Consider the following 27157-nt stretch of genomic DNA (forward strand, 5'->3'; position numbering starts at 1 on the left):
ACGGAGGATCACCGGAGAGGCGAGTCGTGGTCTTGTTGTTATAATGGTAGGTTGCTCAATAGTACAGTACCATTGCCATAGGTACTGTACCTTATTAGTAGTAGCAGTAGTAATATTACTGTCTTACCAGTCAAAGGACGGGACTGACTGACCTCCAGGCTCAGCTCAGTCTGACTGGCTCCTTCCTGAACGGGCAGCGGCTGCACCCGTTACGGGTCATTATCATCGTGTAGCCATCGTGCTTGGACAGTACAGTAAGTACAGTAACTACCTACTGCACTGTATGTCTATACATAGTTGTAACAAAGGCGGTTGAAAGTGGCTAGAAGAAGATATGTGTCTTCGTCTCGATTACTCGGAAAAGGTCACCAGGCTCCGGACTCCGTACAAGTATTTCGTAGCAGTGGTAACTATCAGCTGCCGATACGCAGACCACAGCCACCGATGACGCAGGCCATCGCGGACCATCGTCCAGCCAAGCCGCCGAGAGGCTGGTGATGGTTCGAAACTGACAGCCCAGTTGCCACTTCCGAGCGGAGCCTGCAGCGGGAAGCCGCATTGGGTTTAGTCTGCTGCAGTTTCTGCTTTAGTGGCTGCTACAAATGTTCTGTTTGTGGATTTCTGTTCCTTTTTCTTTTTCACTTTTTCTTTTTCTTTTTATTTTTTTTTGCACCTGTCGCACCAGGATCCCAGACAGATCGTGCAGGGATGGAGATTGGAGCCAGGGTGTCGATCCCAGCCTGGATCTTGCAGAGCGGCAGGGCAGAATGAAAGATCCCCCCTTGCCCTAAACTGGCAATACTCGCTCGACAAGGTGCCAGTAGTCTTCCGTATTTGCTCAGCAATCTTATCGCTGTCGAAGAATGCAGAGAGAAGAAATCAATAATCCAAATTATTAAAGTAATCATTGAAAACTTATAGCAACGATAAACAATGGATACGCTACCTATCCCCCTCAACTTAAGTCAACAGGTAATTGAATCGAGAAGAGAGGAGAAAGACACCCACTTGGAGGAGAAAGTCGGAATTCCCGACTTGGTTTTTTCTTTTTTCTTTTTTTTTTCTTTTTTTTTTTTTTTTTGTCTTGGTAGAATCCTTCTAGAAGAATCGCCTTGACCGCCAAAGCATAATTGATTATTCACTGGAGCGCTGAAACTAGACTTCCCTCTTTGGGCAACTTCAACGTCTCAAAAGCAACAATAGACTTTCACTATTGTCAAAGTCATATCTAAATTGACACAAACAGCCAGGGAAGCCAGGGAAGCCAGGGATTATTTGTCATTCTGATGTTTGCTGTCGTGTCACCGTCCGCTGGTTCCCGGTTCTTGGGATCCGCTGCCAGAAGAGGAGAAGTGGGTGATGTGACACTGGCACTGGCACTGGCACTGGCTGATCGGCTCATCTTGCCTGTCACCTCCGTCGTGCACCTTACCCGTTTTTCCAAATTGCTTGCTGAATGGGCTCCAGGCTAATTGACTGGTTGAAGGAACAAAGGGTCGCATTCCGCGTCGGCGTGAGGGGAATCGGAGTCGGAAAAGAAGTCGCTGACTTTTCCTTTATACACTAACTATACCTGACTATACTGTGCATTTCAGCCCACTGCACAGAAACAGGAACAAGCATCGTCAGTTGACTTCAACCTTACTTAGAGATCGTCTTGGCACGGACTTCCTCCACCCCCTATCAGCAATCTGGATCGGGTTCCCCATCCAAAGAGTGGAATGTACTCCGTAAGAAACTTTCCTCTGGAACGTAACTGACATCATCGCCGGTTCCAGGATGTCTTACCCGCTTCCTTTTTTTCCTCCTGAGCCTTTCCTCCCACGAGATACTCATACCTCCCCCCCCCCTTACCCACGCCCCTCAATCCACCCACCGCTGCGGCATGGTTTGATACGACGGTGGGAAATCCCCCGAAGATTCCCCAGTTCGTCTGCCACATATCCACAATCTCTTACCCCCCGCTCCCCCCTTTCCCTGGGTCCCGAACCCAATCGCAGATACCAACTGCCTGGTTGAGAATGGCGTTTCAATAGCCTGAGACTCTATTGCTTCTCTAGTTTCAAACTCAAGCCTTTCGATTCCCCATCTGCGTCGCTCCCCCAAGCCACCGCATCACCGATCACGGACATCCCCCGTCCTTCGCCTCCCCACCAACACAATACTTTTCTAGAACATGGCAAAGAAAATCTTGGGATTTAACTAAGCTCGACCACCGGACTCCGAGTGCAGTAAACGGACAGTCACACCATGGGACGATCTGGCCAATAATGCCCGTCGTTTTCTCCTAAGACTCCGGTAACCGTCCCCCTCAAGCCTTGCGGACCCAGCAGTTCGTCTTCATGCACGCGGAGGATCGACGGACGATGATGCTGCGAGTTGCCCCTGCAGGTGGTAAGGACTACGGATCCGAAGGATCCCTCCAGACTACCATGACGATTGTCCGGCTGCCTCGGCTCGCCTCGGTGCTTTTTATTTTCTTTTTCAGGTCTTCCCCAAAATAGACTTGACGGCCGTTGTTTGAGGCACTAGACCATGCTTTGCTATACGGTGCTTGCGAGGTTTGTCACTCTGCCACCGCACAAATGAACTTGTCCGGCGGAGTCAACACCCATGGAGGGGGATAAGGTAGGGTTGGCAAGCTAATACCTTTTGGCGTTTGCCACAATAATGAGACGGTTGCATTCATATCGAGATGTGCCTTGGTTCCGACCAATGTTTAATGACCCCTCACCTCCTCCGAGCCTCCGCTGAGTCAAGCTGAGCATTAAAGGCTTCAGTGGGTGTTTGATTCACTTATGCATTACTAGTGACCTCGGGTGCCATTGATTGTCGATCAGCCCTCCTGCAGCTGTCCAAAATAGACGGTAGTGGTCCATGATAATCTTTGGGGTGGGAAAGCCACTTGGCTTTAGCTTACAACTCTAATCCCCATTGTGGCTCGATACGAGAAGAGTACGATCCATCCGCTCAACCCTACAAGGTTCCTGGCACAGTTCACCGTGTTTATCTCAGTCACTTGCATAGTACTCACGAGGGTTGGCAAGCCTCTTTTCCCCACTACTAATCAGGCAACTGTTTCTCTCTCTCTTCTCTCCCCAGATGACGGCCATGGATGAAATTGGAACATTAGACGAGGAGGAGCCGAGGATGGACAGACGCTCTATGTTTGGAGGCCTGGTTATTCTGTCCAAAACGTCTCAGATTCTCCCCAGGCATGCCGTGTGACTTGAAACACAGAGAACCAGCAAGTCAACCTCCTTAGATGGTCAACGGGCTACTTCGATCTGTGCGCATCACGATCCTGAGACTATTCTGAAACTGCCGCGTGCACGTCTTGCCTCCTCATGCCTTGTCACTGTTGACACGGATAGTGGACGAAGTATGGGGGGTCTGAATGATCATAGTAGAGTGAGTGGCTGGCGACTCTTGGATTCCACGCTTTTGCTTCCTTGCTTTTCTCCCTTTCCTCGTTCCCATCTGGTTGTCATTGGTAGCATCGGTGATCCTTCGGTGGTTCGAGGCGACTCCACCACATTGCTTCAGATCGTTGCCGCTGACAGTCCGCGGAACATGCGTAGATGTGTACGTAGCTTTGCAGGTTGATGATTACCAACTGCGAGGCGGTTATCAGTGATGAGTCCTACCACATATCGCGTCTGCAAGTCTATTCTTAGGCCTCCGGCTCTAATCGGCGGTCCTCCTTGAATTCATCTTGTCCCTTGGAGATCTGAAACACGCGAGGGAGGGTCGCAAAAGCATCAACATTGGAATCTGACAAGCGCCGGGCGCGAAAACGTCAGCTAATGACCAGTCCTTCCAAAGTGGGAAGGATGGAAGTTGCCCGCTGCCAGCGGAGTGCCAGGCTGTTTCAAACCCTGTGCACACGTACTCTACCACACCTATGGTGGATTCTATCTGTTTCTGCTATCCTGTCAGTGCTTTGATGTCAACTCAGTGCCAAGCAAGTTATGCTAGTGCCATGCCAATGGCTTCGAAAGATGCCCATAATCTGCTACTATCTCGTTCACCTCCACCCCAGTTCATAATCCTTACTCGGGCAGATCGAGAACGCTGCAGTAGTAAAGTGAAAACTAGAGTTTGAGATCGTGTTGCTGGTGAGGAACCCTTGAACCGTGTTTTGATCGAAGGATTCAGGATGAGCCCCAATCGCAAGACCGACCCCCAATGAAGAAGAACCCAGTAGAATGCCCTGACTGACCACCAGCATGTCCTTCCTTTGTGGTAGCGGCCTTGCGATCTCGCTGCCAGGCTGTTCACCGCCCGCCGTGCCTATGGTGACATTTTCACTCCGATAGCCTCAAGTATTTGAACTCATTCATCACCCACATCTTTCCATCAAACCGACCAACCCACCCTTTTGTGAAAAGGGCGGGGCATGAGCGAAGTATGAGCAATTGGTTTATATGCTTTCTGTCGAGGCGAAAACTCACACCGTACTAGAGGCTCGGCGAAGCCGGTATACGACTGGTGAGGCAGATCTGCGACAGACACTTGGCTGGCAAGATGGGAGCATAGATAGAGGGAAGGGAGGCAGCGAGGCAGCGAGGCAGTTGATGAGGGGACTTCAGATGTTCGCACTGCAGGATGATTTTTCAACACTGAACTCCAATCTCTGGCGCATATGAGGACGATAGCCTAACCACTGTTCGTCGTGGGCAGCCGCAATGGCATAGGAAAAGATAAGGGGAGGACCGAGTTACATAACAGCCACGTCTTGTCCCAAAACAGTGATCGATGATAATTTTCAAGCATCTCTCGAGACTGAATGAAGCTGATGATATGTACAGAGATAACACGGTTGAGGGCAACATGGCCGCGGCTGCGGTTGACCGATCTCGCGGAAAAATGACCTCTATCGGCCAGGGGGCCATGATCGCCGCAGTGGAGATGTGATCATTACACCTGTTGCTGTACGGAGTTGTTTTGAGCGATGCAAGGCTTAGCACAGCGGACTATCGATCATATCTGCAGGGATAGATACCACTCACCCTGGATGGCTCCCGTTGCGGCCACCTATTCTATTCAAAGGCACCTATTTCGATAGACCTAGAATATAACAAGTCTACTAAGGAAGGCGGGCGGGGAAGGTAGTTCTACTTAAATTCTATAATATATTCTGTATGGCTAAATCGGTCTAAATTGGCCTTGGGCGTAGATTTTTATATCTACTACCTCTAGATTAGACTTTAGGGTGAAGATAACTACTTTGGTATTTAGGATAAAATACAGATTAGACCCCTAGGAGAGCCTAGGTCTAAAAGAGTGCAAAAGAACAATTTAGTCCAATTTATGTTGAAGCTGGGAACAAGCCGGGGCGTTAGGAGTATTGGGATAGTTCTACGCCGATGTGGCACCTTTGTAGCTAGCATACTTGAAGCGTGGGCTCTATAGGTTGATAGAATTATCATTATCATCATCACTCTGGATGGCAGAAGTACAGGTGGGCAGAGTGAGTGGTCGTGGCTAGGTACCTCCTCTTATGAAAGTCTTATCCCAACACCTCCAAACCGTGTCCTTTCCCTCCCCGGCAATTGACTACTCCGAAGTCGGTGGTGGGCGATTGACGGCCTTGTATTGTCGGAAAGGGGTTGACCGCGATAAAGAGAGTCTAGAGGCGAATTGCTGGGGTAAAGTGGACATTCTAGTGCAGTAGCACGAGTTTCTATCCATGTGAGCAGACTGACAGTCGATCAGTATCTATGTGCAACGCCCTCACAGTAGCGTTGTGAGCGTAGAGCGATTGCTCCCCACGTCTATATCACATCGCTCTCCATCTAGATCCGGCCTTCAACCCCAAGCTTGACAGAAGATGGAAGCATAGTTGAGTTTCGGCCTGCTGCCAATAACCAAAAGGAATCCGTGCTTTGCCTAACTGAGAGCACAGATGCCAATACAGGCACTATCGAGTGTGGCAAAGTCAACTTGAAGCTGACTCTGATTGGCAAGATCAAGCCCCCTTGTCAGGTCTCACATGGAGCCAAGGTTGCGAGATGATGTAGTCTTTGATAGGTCACAGTCTCGTGCCAACGATTGGCAGACACTGAGAATATGTACAGTGGATGGAAGGTTGTGGCTCACATCGTAAAACCCATGATCAAGTACGAAGAGTCGGGACCTCTCAGCCACACCTGGTGCAGTCAATCCTACTGGCTCTCTCACCATACATAACCATGCTCACTCGTGTCAACTATGTTGACTGACTCGAGGTTGAACTGTACCCAGGTCGCACCGGGAAGGCATCACCCGACAGGGACTTCCGTGTCGAAGTGACAAAATTAACAAAAGTTCCACAGGTCATGTTATTGCTCTTTACTGTCATGACTTTGACCTATCGTACCCAATAGATCGGTTCGAGCACAGCAATAATCCAAGTCTCGTAGATTGATTGAGCGAATTATGGGGCTGGCATGATCGGGGCGACATCTGTACTGGATCATTGCTTACGAATGGCCTTATAAGCCAGCGTCTATTCGATGTAACGTAACCGATACATCCGTCCAATGCTACGCACTTCCCCGGTCTGAGATCCATAAATTCCCGATGAGGTATACGTCTCATAGCACCGGCGGGCCTTGAGATTTGCAGCAAATCTGATTCGTAGGCGCTGATGATTCGAAATCAGACACAAGCTGGGAAATATGGCGGCTAGTCACTTTATACACCGGCTAGATCCCTGTTGTTCAGGTGATGTGTCTCTGGGACCCTCTTATCAGAACAGGGCCGCACAGATCCCTGACTCACACCGTGAACATGGGTCAATCGAAGACCAGGAGACGAGGAGTTACTGGTCTCAGAAGCTATTCCCGTCTCGCCCTCAGATATGCAGTGAGCAAGTTCTCATGACACCAACTCCAAATGATTATATGAGTATTGTAGACCGAATACATTATCCTCGTGTCCTATATCTCGGAAGAGATATCTCGGAGGAGACGGGCCTCTGACGGATGTCCGAATCATGATCCATGTTGGCCTGATGAACCACTTTCGGGTCAGTGGCCAAAGCTTATAGGACAGGGTAACATTAGCTGATGCCGTCGATCCGTCGTCGCTGCAATATCAGTATGCAAGGTCATGGCCACCAGCTTAATTAGTGATGCCAAAAACATGGCCACATGATCGAGCAGATGGGCCAGCCGGTGGACGTCCGACTCCTTTACCGGACGTTGAGCCGGTCGACTGTGCTCGGGAGTCTAAACTAAGTAGTAGACCTGATCCAATGAGACTGAGGAGGAACGAAGTAGTTTTCTGCAAGCAAACCGTGTTCCCGCCTACTATTGGAGCCACCTAATCTCGGGACGTCCGGCATCGGCGCTCTGGGGGGGGGTGCAATTGCCTGTCGTGGTGGACCGTCTTAGGGTCGGCTAGATATTATAAATTCTCCTTCCTTTCGCATCTGTGCCGGAGGATGGTGCGTCCTTCATGACTCTTTAAGGTTGAAGGAGTATTGATGGCCAAAAGATCTCCTGTTAAGCCCTTTCGGAGGGCCGATCCCGAGCCCTAGTCCCTGTGTTCGCAGAATCTCAACTCTATCGCCAAGTGAGTAATGATATACAATCCTGCGGAGACTGTCATTGGTTGCATTGACCGAAAATCTGACCCATCTAATAGATGCTTCGACCTTGCCGGCCAGTTCTCGAAAGGAAAGAAGTGGATGCCAGCATTCGCAGACACACGTCGTGCACCCTTACTCTCGGTTGGAGACAATACTCGAATTACAGTCCTTTACCCACGTGGAGCATTCCCTGATGGGACTGGACTTGGGTTACGGAGCTGTGTAAAGGGTTGCATCTGAAGGTGTGGTCTGTACACACATCTCTCCACTCAGGGCGACCGAATCCCGCTGCTTGCCGCTGCGCCGACGGTTGCCGCGCTCTTGAACAAGAAGCCATTACATGAGTGTTTCAATTGCTGGGGCCAGATCTGGAGACCTTCTATCCAGGGTCATGGTTATAAATAACGGACACTGCGCCGGTTGTACAGAAGATTGAATTGGCAGGAAAGTCGACAGGATGAAGTTGGTTTCTCTCTCTCTCTCTCTCTCTCTCTGCGATGAAGCAAAACAAACAAACAAACACGGTTGTTAGTGAGTCCCGTCATGTGTCTTCCATACCCGTTTAGGAAGGTGCTTTCAGGCTCAGTCAACTCGGGCTCAGCTCCCGCGACACTCCAGCAATCCTCGTCTACAATCACATCATTCGATCTCAACCTCGAAGACACTCAGTCTCTCCGGCTTTTTCTAATACGACCCTCCCTTCTCCGTTCTCTGTCTACTCGATTTTCAATTCCTGTCTCTATCATGGCCATGGCCACTCGGGCTACTATCGCGGTTGGGTGACCATCTGCTGGAGCCGATCGACTGCCAGTGTCCCTGCCATACCCAGTTTGTCTGCTTCTATTGGCGGACTTTGACTGCGCAATGGAATGACCTTGGATTGTCTGGACTCTGGACGATCAGCTGGTAGCTGCCTTTCTCTCACCAGCGATTGGCTATAGGAATTGTCGGCAATGACCGAAGCTTGCCGACTGGTGGCGGTTAATTTATCAGCCTGATGAACCAGCTCGACCTGGCCGCCGACAGGTACGGCTCGATAAGCACGAGATACTATGCCATGCCCTGAGGACTTGAGATTACGGATCTCTCCGACACAATAGACTGCGGAATTAAATGCCTCATATCTCGAATCATGGGGCTCGCATTCCATCATATTAACGTTAAACTATTGACACATCATCATTTATTTGTTCGAATCATTTGTTCGAATCGAACGATAGCATGTGAGACATGGAGTCGGATGCAACCACATTATCATGCCAGTGGGGAACGCTTAGGTTCCCAACTTGGCTTAGCCGACCAACACTGATTGAATTCATCGGGCTTTCTGACTGGATCATCTGACATGACCCCGAAAACAGAGAAGGCGAAAGCGGTCGCTCGACCATTCTTCCATTCCCCCACAGCGATAGTTTGCTGCTCTCGTGGGCGTTTCTACGAGGGGTCTCATAGACAGGTGTCGTTTGTGTTCTTTTTTCATCCCGTCCCCGCTTTTTGTCTTCTGCCAATTGACTTTTCTCGGGGTCAGCAAGCGAGATGGGTCCTAGAACGAACGGAAGACGGTGGTAGCGCTACGGCAGTGGTTGGTTGAATTGCGCCTTTCGCTCTAGAACTGGCGCTGCAAGCCGATGCGCTCCATGCCAAAAAGGGTCTACGGCCCGTGAGGCCGAGGTACAATGGTCGCTAGCTGATGCTTGACAGCGCGCAAAGCACGGAATGGGGTTGATTCGATGGGCTTCTCTCCTTCCCTCCGACTCCGACGAACGGTTCTGAATATCTCAACTTCTCCAGATGCGACCGAGGATACGACAGTTATTCGCACCAAAGGCAGATCAGCAATCCCCGGCCCTGGGCTGGAAGAGTTTACGATGCTAGATTCGGTTATCATAGTGCTTGGTTGGCGCCAGTCCTCTTGTCACGGGCTCATTCCAAGACAAGCCTTGAACAGACAACACAAGCTCCACCGCACTTAGAACACCGACCGTACTCGTACTACTGGGACCCACCCAATTTGTGGCCTTAACTCGGGTGCCTGTCGATTACGGCCAAGTTATGTCTCTCCTTCACTCCGAATTGTCAACTCAGGACCAGATATGATGTGATAAGAGCCATGCATAGTATGATTCTTCGACATTCGAACGGCTCACAGGGGCTTTAGTGGGCCATGAAGGAGTTCCACCATGGTCCTGATCGCTCGAATCAGTACCGAGGATCCCCCACGGGATACACTACCAGGGAATGAACCTGGGCGCCCTGGCACCAACAACGATGGACCTGCATCGGATATACTTTGTTGGCTGAAAACCTAGTCAAGGATAGGATGACGCTAGCTCTATAGCCTTGCAACTGCCATCGAGAACATCCGCTGGTAGCCGCTTTGGCAGGTGCTCAATGTTGCATTGCAGCGAAGCCTGTTTGCAGTCGGAGGAATTATTGCTGTGAAGGCACCAAACCAACCTTCCTTACGAGCTGATCAGGCCGTTGTATGGCTTCCATGCCCATCGCAGGTTAACCTGGATGACCCATTGACCCCGCGATTTACGGCAGTGGCCTTGGCTTTTGCTGGCATCCACCATCACCAAAGTTCTTGAGCGACAGTCAAGCATGTAATAGCGATCGTGAATCTTAGAAAAGGCCAACAAAGGGGTAAGATGATCCAAGGCCTGCACTAGCGAGATGAGGAAAAGAATGCATGAACGGCCGTGGTTATCCAAGGTGTTCATCCCCGACAGATCATGGATAACTTACTCACCTTCTTATCCTGGAACTCCTTCCGATACCGATTTAGGGTACATGATAAGGACTGCCGCCGAACAAATCATTGGACATAATAGGGCCTGTCTTAATTTCCCACTGGCGCCAACAAGCCCAAACCAACCCCCTCCCTCCCCCCCCCCCCCTTTCAAAGAGGCGGAATTTACTTTGAATCCGGTTTACGTCGGACCTGCACGGTAAAAGAGCACGAAGTATCATAGCGCTTGCCAATCAACCCCTCTTCCTCGGGCTGGTGAATAATATTCCTTACGATCCATCGGTTTGCTTTTTCTGTTTTCTAGAAGACCTGCAGGGTCATGGATTGGCCGGTCGCACCTACTTCCGCCACTTAGCGTTTACCCCAGGTCAAGACCGGACTGGAGCGGGACCCATAACCAATCTAACAATCTATCTGTCGTCAATTCTCAGCAAGCGAGAACAATCGCATTCCCAGTCTTGGTACGCCGACTGTTAAAAAGGCCGATCTTTCTCCTCCCCTCTCTCCACCAGCCCTGCTACTATTGATGGCCCGCGCGTAATTCCCTCGTCCCTCCCTCAATTGTCTTTCCAACGCAACCAATTTCCCTATTCATCGATTGACCAGATTGACCAACTACGGCGCACCATCCAAGGCCATGACTAGAACCACCGACGAGATCAAGTATGAGGCTTCCTCATGGGAGCACAAAGGTGTCACCGTGGCAGACGATGGCCGGAGATTAGCGTCAAATCCCGATGCTTCCCGTTCCAAAGGACGCATACGACGATCGATGACGGCTTGCCATACTTGTCGCAAGCTTAAAACCAGATGCGATTTAGATCCGCGCGGCCATGCATGCCGCCGCTGTCTATCCTTAAGGTCAGAGGCAGATCACCACCCGTTGGACCATTCTAGTGTCCCTATATTCCTGTAATTAGTCTGGATTGAAGAGCTTCCGACGTCTGACAGTTGTCAATTCCTACAGGATCGACTGCAAATTACCGGAGACGACCGATCGTTTTCAAGATAATGCCTCAATGTGGTCGGATGCGACGTCCGCGATTCCTTCGATTGAGGAGCGCTTGAACTCGCTCGAAAGAAGCATGAGAGAGATGACAAGTATGATGCGCCAAATGCTGGATCAATCGCCAGTAACCCCCACTGGCATTCCCCCATGTTGGACCAGAGCTACCAATGTCGATGATGGCACGTCGTCGGAAGGCAGCCCATCTTCTCCTTTTTTGCCCAAGCCTGTCCGGCTCATCCAGGACCTACAATCGGAATTCTTTGGCGAGACCGAAAACTCGTCGTACATGAGCGAGGGCATCGCAAAGGGTGGCTTAGACTCTAAACTATCACTCAAATTGTTGCAAATGTATGAACCATCTGCCCTCCAACCTCGGTTCCTTGACAATTGCTGATGCTCGAAGTAAAGATTCGTGGACAATTTCGGCCCTTATGTCTCCATATATAATCTCTCGGATATACAGAACGAGGCGCGGAATCCTGATTCCTTGCTATATAATACTGCTTGTCTTCTGGCATCCCGCTATGTTCCCGGCGTTCCCACATCTGTGGTACATACGATATACCTCCAAGTGCGACATGCGGTGGTAAATCTTCTGTGGGATAAGCCGCCACTTCGCTATGAGTCTCTCCAAGCTCTTGCGCTGCTTTGCCTCTGGCCTGCGACTGTACAAAAGGAGCCCCCAATGGACAGCTGGCTGTTGAGTGGGGTTTCAATCAACCATGCCATCATCTCCTTTGATTGTCTCAACTATGGGCCTACGGAGACCATGATCGATAACGAGACCGCAGCACAGCTGCGGCTCTGGAATACTTACTGCTTGACGCAGCTTCAGTGCGGTCCATCCGTCCTATTAGATGGTTCTTCCCGCTAATTATGCATAGTTTTGCGGTCGGCAACGCTCGACCTTTTCACATTCAGCCACGCTATCTTGATCATTGCCCACGGATTTTGGAGCACCCAGGTGCAACTCTTGATGACGCCAAGGTAGTGGCAGAGATACAGCTATACCTCATAACACTACGTCTCCAGAGCAATGGCGGCCGAATGCGAGTCGCCGATACCAAATTCGAGGAGATCGAGCGGTGGAGGGCCGAGTGGGCCCATCTCTTCGGTAGGTCCTGCATATCCTCGAAGGATTGGGTAGCTATGAAGGAACTAACGAGATAGCGAACGCAGCTGGCGAACAGTTCACCCTCGAGCTAAGCCTCTGGTTTTGTCAGATCCTTCTTTACCGCACCTCCATGCGGTTCAGCCCGGGCTCTGACACTCTCGCCTCCGAGGTCCTGCAAACCTCCCGCCTGATGTTGTCGAAGTTTCTTCAGATCCGATATTCTTCCGCGCTCAGCCTCGTCGACCAGGCGTATTTCATGGTCGGCTATGCCGCCCTCAATCTCTGTGATTTCAACCTCATGGACCCGCTCATCGAGCAGGTACAGATGTTCCTGCTCCATCTGTCCCCCAACGAGGATCACATCGCCTATCGCTTCTCCTGCATGATTGTCGAGTTCAAGCGGCGATGCGCCGAGGGCAGCGATCCAGCCACCACAGCCGCGGCGGCCGCGGTAGCAGCGGCGACTGCCGCCAAGGCCTCCTCTCCGCTGTCATCCTTCGGGGAAACGCGGAAGATGAGCATGGAGCAGACGGCATCTTTCCTACCACCCATGGTAGATAATATGATCGATGGCTACGGATTCGAGCAATTGATGCCGGAAGTCCTCCCACAATCATTTCCCGACGGGATGCTCAATGAGATGGCTGTCGCCTCCGGGATCCCAGGGTATCGGTCGGCAACGCTATGAAACCATCAGCCAGCCAGCCCAGCCCAGCCAGTAGTCTACTCCGCAAAGAGGGGGAGGGCGATAGGTCACGGACTAGACTTTATCCCCCAACCTGGCAGTCTCCTCCCTCGAATTGATAATGGCACTCATGATGACGTACGATGAACAGAAACAATCCGTTCTTTTAGGTAAAAAATTGCACGGGAAAAAAAATCAAATATCTCCGAGAAATTTAATATGTACAGTACACTATATACCATATCCATAGAAATCATTTTCTTGCTTTGCTCGAGAATTTGTTTAGGTACTCCGAGTGGAGGGGGTTTGGAGTTGTTCCATTGGCACCTCGGAGATACTAACTGCAAGTTGCATTGTCACATGCAACCGACATTGCACCCACTTCCGCGGAGAGAGAGAGAGAGAGAGGAAAGGCAGGCAACCTTGAATCTTGGAAAGATAAAGCCAACCCAATCAATCTCTCTCGGTCTCCGGAGCTCAGATAAGGAAATCCCAGGGACATGACGCCATGTCGGGTTCTTATCCTACCCCCCTCCCCCCTGAATAATGAACCAGCTAAGCGATATAGTACTGTACCTGATTGTGTTAGTTTTTTCGGTGACCTTGGATGGAGAGGAGGAGGGGTGCCTGCACTTTCTCTTTCCTTGGACTGTACAGTACAGTGCAGTTCCCTGCCAAATATAGTAACTATTGTACAGTTAGTACAGTACATACCTACTAAACTACAAAGGATGTAACTTACGGAGTCCTTGGCTTGCGGTCCGTTCCGTGATATCCGTTGCTGTCAGTGCACCCACCACCACCACCCACCCCCCTACGCTCTGGGACCTTAGGTACATACATAGTGTAACATACAGCTCCTATCGATGTGAGTATGGACTGATGATGACATCAGGGAAAACAGGATTTTTAGGTCCGTGGCTTCATTGATTAGCGTTGTTTTTCGTTCTGTCCGATTTTGAGCCGGTGGAGAGAAAACAGTTTATCTTAGTGCCACTTTTCCTGCCCTGGGGATTTATTGTTAATGGGCTTTTCTAGACAGTCATCCTGGCTAGTTCCCTTCGCAAAAGACTTTCCCCTCCGTTTTTTTGTGATTCTGGGAACCTGGACACCTTGGCCCGAATCATACCCCCCCTCTTCAACTCTTCATCCTCTTGTAAACCCGCAATTGAAAATGATGCAAAAAGATTCTATATATGCGAAGAGCAACCTCCCTAAGAACTAGTTACAGATTGAGCTCCCGCTCAATTTTCCGGTTGGAAACAGAACCCTCGGTAACCCGCTTGCCATCGGTACGGGGACCGAACCATCCGCGTTGACGATTAGGGTGGTGCAGGTGAACACCTCCGTGACCTTGGTGCCGGCTTGAAATCCCGTCCCCGTCAAAGAGAGGGTGTACGTCTTGCCGCCGCTGCCCAAGTTAGAGAGCACAGTGATGATTTGCGTGCCATTAAATCCTTTTCGCATGGCCAGCGTGGTGGTGTCGCTGTAGATCGGGTAGTTCTGCAAGAACATTGGGAAACACAATTAATAACGGAAAGGGGCTTGCTTGATTGCCAAGGTTTGAGCGCTGAGACGCACCTTATAAGTCAAGTACTTCGCATCTTGGCTGATCGCATGGCTGCGGATCTTGTTGGCCGTCGCAATCGAGGTGTAGAGGGGGCCGGTGGTGGAGTAGCCTGACAGCCAGGTCGCTTCGCGGTTGAGAGGGTCGTTGCCCCCGCTGTAATGCTGTTCCTGGCCGGCGTAGATGATGGGGATCCCGTCTGCGAGGATAGTGAATGTAGCCACATTTTTGGCCAGGGACGTGTCATTTGTGTAGCTTTTCGAGAGGTGGTGGGGTTAGCTAGGTTCTAGGGGTGGACGGCGTGGCATGGAGGGCTTGCTGAGGGGCAAGTGATTGACTTGACTTACGAGGCGAAGCGTGGGTTATCGTGGTTTTCAATGAATGTTCCTAGCAGTGTGGAGTCTGGACAGTTGTCTTTGACGGTATTGATCATGTTGTATAGGTCGCTGATGCTACCCCCTGTTGACTTGAATGCTCTAAGTAGAGGATAATACCTTTGGTGAGTTAGCATCTTCAACTTCTTACTTCGAAAGTATGATAACCAAGGCGCATACATGGGATAATTCAGGACTCCGTCGAGGTAATTCTGATACGGGCAGGTGTATGAGGCATCGCCGTCGAGAACCTCCCCAATGCAATATACACCGGCGGCTTTGTTGTAGCCCGGCCAGAAGTCTTTCTGGACGTGTCTGACTGTGTCGATGCGAAGACCATCGACTGGGATTATCAGTCATCCATGTTTCATGCCGCAACGGATATGATATTAACATACTGGAGTAGTTGGAGACAAGCGACTTGACCCAGTCATACCATAACGTCTGTACGTCACTGCGGGTTGTGTCTAGATCAGGGAGCGAGACCTTGTTATCGCCCAGCCAGCAGTTCTGGACATTGGTTTGGTTGTCATAATTGGTGATGGCACAGTAGGGATGGAAGTATTCTTTCTTGTTGAAGGGCTTGAATACACTGTAGTCAACGGAGTCACCTGCTCCATCGTAGCCCTGAATGAATGCCGTCAGCATTTTTGAGTCTGATAGCCTGGCCCCACTAGCATGAGGGTTCAGGGTCAACAAACCATGTGGTTGGCAACGACATCAACCATGAGGTACATGCCACGCGCGTGAAGAGCCGAGGCCAGAGCCTTGAGATCATCTGCAGTTCCATAATGAGAATTGAGGGAGTATCTTTCACAATAGGTGAGCGCCTTTTCACACTAACGAGGGCGAGAAGCTCACACGTCTTGTTGCCAGTATCCGTGGTATGCCTGGCCGTAAGGGGTGTCCTGAGGAAGCTGCGCTGTTACTGGAGTAATCCATATGGCTGAGAATCCCATGCCCTGGATATAATCGAGCTGATTGATGCCATCAGTAAAGTAAACGCCATGTCGAGCTCACCAGAGTAGAGGTAAGGGTGTGAGTAGATTTACCTGGTTGATGATGCCACGCCATGTTCCACCGCAGTATCTCTAGGTAAACAAGTCAGCCTCCCATCCCCAGCTAAAACTTGGGCACCTGTCAAACATACCCCGATGCTTGTATCACAAGTAGCAGTGGTGGAATTGTCCGTACGAGCAAATCGATCGGTAAGCAAGAAGTAGATGGATCGGGAGCGCCAATCGGCCGGAGTCGCAGCGAATGCGGTCGCCGCGACCGTGAGCAGTAATAAAAGAAGGTTCATGATGATATTGTGTATAATCGCTGCTGTCAGGGTGTTCTATTGACTGGGCTGGATTGACATGCTTTTATACTTCACCGAAACGTGCACTGCCGAGTCAAGTCAACCTGAGTCTGTTTCACGACGGCCCATCCCGACACTGTGATTTGTGCCAGTCATGAAAGTGGATACACAGTAGCTGACCTTTCTTCAAGTTTGAACCCTTCATTTCCTCCTGCAGGATTCTTATGATGGAAGATTAAAGCAGTGCCCAAGGACCTCTGAATGTTGGGGTCCGAAATCCTTGGTCTTGTCGGGGATGGATGGTTTGGTGAGTTTGGTGAGTTTGGTCAGGGGGACGAGGAAATCCTCCCTGCGTAGCGGCAGGTGACTTTGTCCTTGTGCTTCCTTCCTTTTCTACCCATCGCCCAGACTCGCATTGGACCCGCCAAGTGTTGGTATGTTCTTCTTTTGTTCTTCTTTGAGTCTTCAGGGCTTGAATTGTTGATGATCAGCGATGTTATGGTAGGTTTTTTTGTCCGGACTCCAGAGTCTCGGCGAAGATTGCTGGCGGATCGTCCGCCCGACCGCAGATCGCTTCACACAAATATAGTTTATTCAACAGAACGCTGCTATAGTTACTCTCATCATAGACACATAAGGAGTCATCATTCACCGCCATTACCACTCCAGAACCCAGTTCTCAGCCCATGCACCGCTTCTCGTTACATCCTGCAGACCGCCAACATGCAAGATATGCGCCGTCGAGTTATATTGAACCTTCGACACCTGTTTCCCGTTCAATTTCACCGATGAGGGTCTCTGTTTAACTCCCAGCACCGTCACATTCGCAAGTGGGTTCTTTTCCGCCCAATCTCCCTTCGCCGAAACGTGCAGGCTCGAGCGCGATGCCGAAAAGCCAACATTCAGCGTCGTGTTGGGGACAACGCTCACCCCGTCATCGAGGTAGAGTTGTCCCGATGCGACACCGTCACTATCAAGCGCGGCTAGCAAGGACCAAGGGGACTTCCGGGCCTCACGAGTAGTCAATGCCGGCTCCTGGAGAGGAAGAATACTGCCACCGCGTACGTAGACTGGAATGTGGCCCAGTGGGGCCGAGATTGTCGTGTTCACGCCCGCCTCTGCATCGACGACCGTCTGCGTATACCAGTCATACCACACTTCTCCATATGCCACTCCGGGAAAGACACCATTCACTGTATCGGCTTGCGGCTCGAGCACGGGTATGGTCATGATAGAAGGGCCAACCAAAAATTGAGTATCGACGCCAGCCAAAGTAGGATCATTCGGAAACTCCCAGGCGAGCGCACGCATGACCGTAGATCCAGTGCTGTGGGCGAGATGGAATAGGGTATAATAATAAGGCAATAGAGCATAACGAACTTGCATGGCAGTTTTGGACGCCTCAATGACCGAGGCCCACTGATATGGTTCTTGCGGGATGGCAGAGAGTACATTGTGGTTTCGGTAGAACGGGAAGAAGGCCGATAACTGCATCCAGCGATTGCAAAGCTCTTCGTCCGTATTTCCGTTGAATCCGCAAGTATCGACTCCAAACATCGGGATGCCAAAGAGGGAGAAAGAAAGCGCCTGTGCGATTGAGAAATACATGGAGCCCCACTTCGAGATATTGTCTCCGCCCCAGTGTCCAGCCCACTTGCCTGAACCAGCAAAAGTCGAGCGCCCAATGATAAAGGGACGCCGCTTACCGGACCAGACCTTGAGCAGACCTTGATAGGTTGCATTCAGGCCTTGGTGACCGAACAGACTGTGGACATCGTATTCCTGTACCCCATCAGAGTGGGTAGAATTCGGAGAGATGGCATGAACACTCAAGTCGTGGCCAGTCTGCACATGATTGATCACGTATGGTGGGTAATTCACATCACGCACACCAGGTGTAGGTGTCGTACGCAGGTAGGATGTAGAAGTGGACGATGAGGACCCGGCTGAGGCTGCCTGACTGGCCGCCCCGGCTGACGCAGCGGCTGCTTCAGTGGCATTGGTGATGTTGAAATACTCCGGGTAGTCATAGACGATGTTTCCAGGCTCACCAGGAAGCAGGAACGGCGGATGCACCGGGTTCAGAGTGAGGTTACCGGTCCCGCAGCTGCCCACGCAGAATGAAGAGACCTCAGCCATATCGTACCACACCCCATCATAAGCCACATTCTCGGCCCACAGAACAAGCTCATTGGCCCAGAAGTCGGTCGCTTTCGGATGGTGCCAGTCGGGATACACAGTGTACCCAGGCCAAACAGCGCCGATGTATAGACTGCCATCGGGATTTTTGATGAAAACATCATCTGCAGCGCCACGAGTATATGTGTCGTAACTAAGTTTCCGGTTAGCAAGAATGAACTAGTCGAGAGCTGGATTAAGCGACTTACGCATCAGATGCATTTTCAGGGTTGGGAATGTACAGCGCCGCATCGACAATCGGCACGTAGTAACGCCCACTGTCATGAAGTTGACTGAGAAACTTTGCACCCTCACTGTAAGAAAAGCGATGTTGATCATTGTCGAAGTCGCGATATCCATGCATGTAATCGATGTCGGTCCTAGAAACACACATCAGCAATTCTGCCCGTCAAACAAAGGGCAGTACACGACAAACCAAATATACTCCAGGGGAATTTCGAACTTCTCGAAGTTAGCAACAACTTCTGCAAGTTCAGACCAGTTATTGTAGCCCCAGCGGCATTGATGGAAGCCGAGGGTGCTATACTGCTGCATGGCTGGCAAGCCCACGGTGCTAACTTGATACTGCTTGGTCACATCGGCCTGGGTAGGGCCCGAATAAAAGGTCAGGTCAATGCCTCCACCAAGAGTTCGCCAGATCAACCTCTGAGATCTTAAAAGCACTTCTTGCCCGTGGGCGTTTCTCAAAAAGACGCCATGCGAATAAGAAGTGTATTGTTCAGAGGCATTCAATGCACTTCTCTTCGCATGCTTGTGAGAGCCGTCGGCCTTGAAATATCTCGTATCAAGATAGAACGGATGTTGCCCATATATGTTGCTATAAGAATGCAAGTTAGTCGGATTCGGGGTATGTTTTCTGAGCCGGAGGACTCGCCTATCAATCGGATCTCCGATATCCGCCGCATACATGGTGACATTCGCATCCTTGAGCAGACGGAGCTGGTTGAAATGTTCTCCGAGGCCGTACAAGTTGTATTCTTCCGGCAGAGATGTTGAGAACTCAATGAATTGATTCTCATAGACCAAAACAGTACCTCCAGTGTCGAACAAGACATCCCCGGTAGCCTCACGAACGACCTTGAAGTTGAATGACGGCTCGTTGGACCAGGAGAATGTGAGATCACTGCTGGAGTTTTTTGCACCATCACCTGACTTGGGCCTAGGCACGAACTCCTCCGACAAGATAAACCACGAGGAATTAGAGGCGTCGACATACGTGGGAAGAATCTGTATGTTCAGTCGATTTGATGCCTGATAGTCCACCGTTAAAGTCAAGGTATCAAGATCTGTCCCATAGACATTGCATGCCTTCCCGGCCAGCTCCAAGCGTGCCGTGAAGCCATGGGAGCCCTGTTGCACGTTTGAGGCCTTGTAACCTGGACATACAGATTGTGCATCGACTGCCTGAGGATCATCGATGTTGGCAATCAATTGGGCCCCCACATCTGCTTCAGCCGGGATAGTGAACTGCGCGTACGAGGCGGATGCGGATGTGCTGTACAAGGTCGACTGGCTCAGCCCAGAGGCCACAGGCATGAGCCAAGCACCAGCCAGCGTTACCATAAGATTAACCATGGCGAGCAGCAGGTAGAGAGACCGGCACCGTCGTCGTGTTATGGATGGCTAGCATGAAAACAGCTAGAAACCCTCGGGTTTGTTCCTCCACGAAGCCGGGCTCATAAGTATTTAAATCCTTGTAGTGAGAGCACAATGCAGTCAGTCATCGGAATTCTAGACGGACGTGTTGTGCAACAAGGCGTTGTCCCCCGCAGACAAGCCATTATTGCTCCGTCGAATTCCCGTGGTGCAAGGGCGGATCGGGCCCGCATTCAGAGTCGACTGGGAGACTTTCCGGCAGGCAAGATAGATTACTTGGAGATTGATGCGGGGAAGACAAGCCAAGAGTAGAATTAGGTTTAGATGATCGAAGAATGATGCCAGGAGCGGAAAAGGGAGAAAGGAGTGCAGAACAAGCCAAAGTCATCGGTTATCGATTGGTGTTCAGGAATCAATCGGTACTTGGCTGGAAGCCTGGAATTGATCCCTCGGTTAGAAACCGGGAGGTCCTTGTTTGGATGCCTGAGACTTCGGGCCTGACGACTATCACCTGATGCTCGCGCTCGGATTGGTCCATGCCCCGATAATTGCCCGACGGCGTGGAGACTCACAGCAAGCGAAGTACCTAAAGTACTCCGTACCTATCGTTTCCTTTTCACTGCATTCCTTCACCTTCACGAATCCTTGAGACCGAAACTGCACTCGCGCGAGACCCCATCAGGCATCACTAATCCCGACTGAGGTCCGGTCCGTCCGGCCAATATCTTCAGCACGGCTCCCACTTCCCAAACAGCAACCGGTGAAGAGGCCGATCTTCACACCAATACTTCGCCTCATACACAATGAAAAAGAATGGGTCCAGCCTCGGCACTTCCCAGGCAGGATTCTGGGGACAAGTGAGTTTCCGGTATGGAAGGGCAGAACCTTCAAGCGGCCTACAGAGGGCATACGCCATACGCACTCTCAGCGTCAGGCTCGGCTTCCCGAAGCGAAGTGCACATTACAGATGACAGCCAATACCTGAGCGGAAGCACCCGGACTGTGGAGAAATCCGCCAGCAATAGGACTGGATCCCAATCACATGAAAAGATCCTACAGTATACCAGCGTTCCTATTATATGCAGGGGCTGGAGAGTCAGAATTAAAAATGACGCACCCAGAGTCTTGGTCTGCCTTCAACCGCCGTAATGCGCACATTTGCTCGAACCTTCTCTGGCCGATTATCCTAACAGGTGGAGCGCCTGGTCATACCCTTCATCAGCAGACAATACACTGTTCTTCGTTCTGTGAAGTGATCTGCTCTGGGTGTCTACACTCCAAATCACTCTGTAGTAGGCGGTAGAGAAATCCTTGATCGATCTTGCACGGTGAAAGGGGCCGCCTCTCGGTACCTTCGAGGCCTGGGGGGCGAATCTGGGAACCAAACAACTAGCTCGTCAGAGCCGTTAATTGAGCAGAGGCCCTAGGAAACGAAACGAAATTAAATCGACTAACTAGCATGAACCCAACAGGGTCTGGTACCGCGGGGTCCGGGCCACCTGGAGGACGTGCCTTGTGCCTCGCACCATGTTTCCCTTCCCCCGCTTGTTGCGCCCCCGGATTTTCCGTTCTTCGCTGCTCTCGCCCCCTCCAGAAATCTCATGATCCTTATGTATCTCTGAATCCGCGTGGCCTCCAAGATCAGAATAGTATTTCTCCTGGATCTATTACTCAACCAACGTGCAATGATGCCCATGGACTGCCATCGTTACTGCTGATCTTCCACCGCGATCCGATTATAGTCCCCGCAAACCAATGGACTCGCAGCCTTCCCCCACTAAGCCTAAATCCTCTAAGCAAGCCTGCGACAACTGCCGTCGTCGAAAGATCAAATGCTCTAGGGAGCTCCCTTGCGACAAGTGCCAGCGTCTCCTGCTCTCCTGCTCCTACAGTGACGTTTTACGACGCAAGGGTCCCAAATTTCGCACCATCTATCCACTTGCGCCCATTCACCCATTGGTATCCCGCCAACAACAAGACGCTTTTCACCAGCACCCGCAGCAGTACCCTCCAGAGAAGCAATGGACAGCTGATCCTGTGGCTTATCCGTTGGCAAGGTCGCCAACGTCGCCACCGTTCACATTAACGGACTCTCAATACCTGTCTCATGATGTTTTGGAGCCGCTTGCCCAGCTCCCTCCTCCGGAGCTAGTTTCCTCTCCTGACTCGATGAACTCTCTCTCGGATTCTACAATCGGCATCATTCGTCCCTATGCAAGGCGCCTTTCAGCCCCGGTACTCTTAGCTCACGTCAATGTTTATCTCAAATACCTGTTCCCCATCATGCCAGTAGTGCGGAGGGAGGAGCTCCAGCGAGACTGCCATCGACCCGAACTACTTTCATCGCAGAGGTACGCATTTCTGGCATCTCTATGCGCCGCCACGCATATCCAGCTCAAGTTGGACGGAACGACTTCTGTGCCCGATCCATCGCATTTTCCGACTGGGGCCGAAGGCCACTCGAGCATGTCGGGAGAGGAGTTGCTGGCCGAGGCAGTACGAGCAAGGAAAGACTGCGATGTAGTGGAAGATCTCAATATGGACAGTCTCCTGACATCGTTCTTCCTCTTTGCTTCCTACGGCAATCTAGACAAACAAGACCATGCTTGGTTCTACCTGTGTCAGGCCACCTCCATGGTCTTCACGCTAGGTCTCAACCGCGAATCAACTTACGCTGAGTTGAGTGTCGAAGAAGCCGGAGAGAGGCGGAGAGTCTTCTGGCTGTTATTTGTGACAGAAAGGTAAGCGAGTATGATGCCGCAGCATGATTAGAACGAAGGTCTGATTATGACTAGGGGCTATGCACTCCAGCAGGCCAAACCGGTCATGTTACGCAACTCCATCCACAAACCACAAGTCCTCTGCTCCGAAGACCCGATCCTCGCCTACGGATTCATCAATCTCATCAGCATCTTCGAGAAACTGACCGTCAATCTCTTCGACTGGATATCCGCCGGCGGCGTGGACAGCTCATCCGAGATCCCACCCACCTCCGCCATCCAGTCCAGTCTCTGCAAAACGATATCCCTCGAAGGAGTGTCAGAGATCCAGAAGGTTGATATCCTCATCACCCAACAGTGGCTGCAAGCCATGATGTGGAAGCTCTCCATGACCCGCCCCACCCAACCCGGGTCTCGCGATGATGCAGTCCTCCCATTTCACCTGCCAGTCATGGTCGGAAGGGCCGTGATGAGCGTCATCAGCGCAGCATCTCAAGATGCCGTTGATGCCCACGGCATCGGCATGGTCAGTCACAAGCCCCAAGACAGAATCATTTCCCCCCCCAATTTTCATCTCCAGCAACCCGCTCCCCCTTTCCTTCCTCATACCTTCCAACCCACTCACGCCATTTTTTTTTATTTTCAGGAACAAAAACTCTTCGACCTAGGCACCGCCGTCGCCGACGTCACACGCTCCCTAAGTACCGGCTCGAAATCCTCCACCCACCGTCTCACCGACTCCGCCATCGACCCCCGCGAACTTCTCTGGGGGATCCTCACCACCCTCTCCCGCATCCGCGGCTCCCAGTCCCACCTCTTCCCCACGTTACTGGAGCGCTGCAAAGGCGCCCTCGACTTCACCTCCCCACTCTCCATGGGCGAGTTTCTCGCTCTACCTGCACCACCCCCACCACCGCCGCCGCCGCCGCCACCATCCATCAACAACAACAACAGCAACCCCTCCGAATCGTGGAACGCGGAGACCAGCGGACTCGAGATCGTCGCCTCGTTGCCGGAAACCCTCAACCTCCAAGATCATCACCAAGATCCCGATGATGTCGATACGCTGTCGCAGATTCTGTCCCTGGCTTCACAGATCGAGTATCAGGCAGGGAATGGAGGGGCCGGCGGTGGTGATCGTGGTCATAAGTGAAACTTCAGAAATGTGTGTATTTTCCCTCGGAATGACTGGGTTGTATGGCATGTGGTGATTCTAACCCGGGTTTGTGCTGGGACTCTTATACTGTGATACCACTCCTCTCGGAGTATACATATATACATACAAAGGCCTCGAGTAATGAACATAATGATATATGGTTTGTAGGAGATATTGATCTGCGAAATAGCCTGCAATGTCAATAGACTTCAATCTCGCCGTCATGAACCGACTCATTGCTCAAGGCGATGTGAAATGGATAAGATGACAGACCTAACTTTTCTATAATTGATGATATGACACATAATCAATGATCCCGATTCTGAAGAAACAAGACAGAACTACGTAGACATCTGATATGATAGGAACAATTTTTGAGGGCCTCTAAAGAGAAGGAAAGCAAAGTGAGAATCAGTCTAACCAAAACCCGTCTGTGGGAGAGAAAGTATGATCGTGTTGCTATACATAAAACATGACGGCTAAGCGTCAATAAACAGGAACCTATACAAATAATGGGTATGTGCCAAATCCAGCTCGAGCCTTGGATAGCACGTCATCACATGGGACAAAGGCAAGGGGAAATAAAAACTTTCATGATCTATGCGCCGTTATAATTATAAGTGTACCGCACTGAAGTGCGGATGGATCCACGTATTGTTTCGGTGAAGCACGGGACGTGGTCCGTCGTCCGAGTCAAGCAGCAGGCCGGTGCTGGGTATGTGACGACAATTTGAATGTGCTGAAAAAGAGTGATCAATGGGGTGAAGTAGAGCATTCCGCATCTACTCTTTTCGCCAGATTAACTCCAGAACCTTATCACCGAGCTCAGGGTCCCGACGAATGTACCATTGGCGGACCTGGTTGCCATCGATAATCGCATCTTCGTGGATATAGCTAATCTTGCCTTCATCCTTTGGTCGGAGCGGGCCAAGTTCATGCAAGAAGGACTCGAAGACTGCGCCATTGTCGCCGGCCCATGTGAGCTCCATCGACTTGTCATCCGGGGGAACGTCATTGCTGTACTTGACGATAGAGAAGCCGTTGGTGAGGATCCAGCCGTCGCCGAAGTGCCATTTTCGCAAAAGACACGAGTCGCCACAGATCTCACTGACAACACCCAGCTTGGCCATGTCGGCATTGAACCATGACTTCCAGTGGTGAACGGAGAGCGGCGGGGGTCGAGCAGCCTCAAAGAAACCAGATACATCACCCCTCATGTCGATCTGTCGCAGGCGGTGATCAATGGTCAAATGGGCATCTGAATACTGGTAGATGCAGAGGGATATCTTGCGATCTCCCGTGGATTCCATCTTTTGACAGTCCTCGTAAACCTCTTTGCGGCCTATCTGCTCAATCAGGGGTCTAGACATGAAGACGCCAGCGCCTCCAAAACCCATCAAACCGAAGATTCCGACTTGGGGCATCGCTTCCGATAGCCCACCGACATAGGTCTGCGCTGTATCGTCATATTTCGATAGAGCCTGTACCAGCGCCGTCATCGAAGGGAAGAAAGTATCGTCATCGATGACACAGGTCCATCTCGTCTGCGGCCGCAGATTCTTGGCCAAATGTGGCACTAACGAGAAGTATCGGTGCTGGTATTCTTCCGTCGACTCGGTTACCGAGAGGTTAACACCTAAGTTCTCAGCCTTAGTGAGGACTTCATTGACCCGCGCATCTGGTTCAATGAGTGCCAAGATGCGAGCGTTCGTATGTCCAGCCCAGTGAGTGAATGCGTCTAGCGACTCGTTCAGACGCTCCAGTGTTGTAGCCACACCGAAGTCAATGTGGGATGCGTCCGCCCTTGGTAATATCGAAGGTACAGAGACAGAAACAGGACGAGGCATCAAGCAATCATCCTGATGCACGCTATCTTCCGCAAACCGATGGTCCTTGTGGATTTTCTCGAAGAGAGGCACTTCGATTCGTTGTGCAATGGGAACGACGTCGCTCAAGGAAGAAGAAACGACAATTTCACGGCGGACATATTGAGAGAGCTTGTGGACGTCGAGGCGTTGGAGGGCATCGAAGTCGGGTTCGCATTCGACCTCGGAGGTAACGGTGATATTTGAGATCGTCTGAGTCGTGATTTCATGGTGAGGTTCGATCTCAGGCCAAAGGAAGATCGTAAAACTGGTCACAAGACAAGCTGCGACCACAAAGCGCAGCAATTTTCTCCTCCACATGTACGAGGCGCCCATGGCGGTCCGCGGCTTCTCCTCGGTCTTATTCCACATCTGGGTCCGGTAACGTTTATCTTTTAGGAAAGGGATGTATTGAATCTAGACGCCGCACTGGAACTGCAAGACCATCGCGATGCTCCAATATAGCGATAGTGGGAGAGAGACGGTGGAGATTATGGCAGGAGAGGCCTGGTCCAGATGGGAGGGCGGGAGCGGGCGGCAAAGAAGAGGAAGGCGAGGGCGGAAACACAGGAAGGAATATAACAATCGAGTCAGGAAGGAGAAAAGAGCAAACGATCCTTGAAATCCGCAACGATGAAGGAAATGACGGGCAGCGTCGGAGACAGGCGAGGACGGCAGAGGGATGACGAAGGTCAAAAAGAAAGCGACGACGACAACGTCAATCCTGGGCCCGGTTAACCGTCAGGTTAGTGGAAGAAGATATGGAGTGGGAAGGTTGATAGCCGATCAACGGGGCTCCAAAATACCATTGCAGCAAGAACAAGCACCGCACGGCTTGAAAATGGCCGGATCTGACTTGGGGACGAAACGAATCATGACCGGGCGGAGAATGGCTAACCCAGGGATCGACTATGGGCCAGTCTGGTTTCCCTAAGGCCCTGGACTGTAGCGGATGGAGACCGATCCATCTGCTGTCCAGTGGTCTATCGAATGAGAAATCATCAAGCCATCAGGGCACACCTGCTGGACGGAGCAGCCACACAACATGTCCCACTGTCCACAGGGGCCGATCGGCCTAGAGACCAGTGCTAGGAGATTTCCCTGAAGTGACAGTCTCCCCAGGGTTACGTTCTTGAATTAGGGGTCTTTCTGCGCTTGCCCCGAACGTCCTACTCCATTGCCGCATTGCACAGTGCACATTTGCACAGTGGGATGGGGTGGATGGTCAGCCTGCCATTTTG

At 51.2% G+C, this 27157-nt stretch overlaps 5 protein-coding genes across 5 annotated transcripts; 2 read left to right on the forward strand and 3 right to left on the reverse strand.

Annotated features, from left to right (window-relative positions):
* The first annotated feature begins 10551 nt into the window (after positions 1–10551).
* On the forward strand, positions 10552–13366 carry BO86DRAFT_385931 (transcriptional activator of proteases prtT). Its single transcript, XM_025671223.1, has 5 exons — positions 10552–11189; positions 11296–11685; positions 11746–12171; positions 12222–12451; positions 12493–13366. The coding sequence occupies exons 1-5, from the start codon at positions 10966–10968 to the stop codon at positions 13137–13139; spliced, it is 1917 nt and encodes a 638-aa protein (XP_025531535.1). The 5' UTR covers positions 10552–10965; the 3' UTR covers positions 13140–13366.
* Positions 13367–14357: 991 nt separating this feature from the next.
* Positions 14358–16671, reverse strand: BO86DRAFT_445530 (alpha-amylase; the record flags this gene model as incomplete). Its single annotated transcript, XM_025676455.1, has 9 exons — positions 16228–16671; positions 16130–16168; positions 15939–16054; positions 15779–15887; positions 15476–15704; positions 15258–15420; positions 15051–15197; positions 14718–14958; positions 14358–14639 (listed from the first exon to the last, which is right to left on the reverse strand). Exons 1-9 carry the CDS (start codon positions 16378–16380, stop codon positions 14358–14360), a joined length of 1479 nt encoding a protein of 492 aa, XP_025531536.1. The 5' UTR covers positions 16381–16671.
* Positions 16672–17037: 366 nt separating this feature from the next.
* Positions 17038–20154, reverse strand: BO86DRAFT_415915 (glycoside hydrolase family 31 protein; the record flags this gene model as incomplete). Its single annotated transcript, XM_025674940.1, has 4 exons — positions 17038–18712; positions 18768–18938; positions 18995–19396; positions 19454–20154. The coding sequence occupies 4 exons, from the start codon at positions 20152–20154 to the stop codon at positions 17038–17040; spliced, it is 2949 nt and encodes a 982-aa protein (XP_025531537.1).
* A 1618-nt stretch (positions 20155–21772) lies between these two features.
* BO86DRAFT_354354 (putative C6 transcription factor (AmyR)) lies at positions 21773–24326 on the forward strand. The gene is made up of 3 exons (XM_025669578.1): positions 21773–22916; positions 22971–23421; positions 23542–24326. Exons 1-3 carry the CDS (start codon positions 21931–21933, stop codon positions 24046–24048), a joined length of 1944 nt encoding a protein of 647 aa, XP_025531538.1. The 5' UTR covers positions 21773–21930; the 3' UTR covers positions 24049–24326.
* A 234-nt stretch (positions 24327–24560) lies between these two features.
* On the reverse strand, positions 24561–26443 carry BO86DRAFT_162518 (glycosyltransferase family 31 protein). The gene has a single exon (XM_025666426.1). It carries the CDS (start codon positions 26286–26288, stop codon positions 24834–24836), a length of 1455 nt encoding a protein of 484 aa, XP_025531539.1. The 5' UTR covers positions 26289–26443; the 3' UTR covers positions 24561–24833.
* Between the last annotated feature and the right edge of the window lie 714 nt (positions 26444–27157).

The sequence above is a fragment of the Aspergillus japonicus genome (assembly GCF_003184785.1).
Source record: "Aspergillus japonicus CBS 114.51 unplaced genomic scaffold BO86scaffold_5, whole genome shotgun sequence".
Lineage (NCBI taxonomy): Eukaryota > Fungi > Ascomycota > Eurotiomycetes > Eurotiales > Aspergillaceae > Aspergillus > Aspergillus japonicus.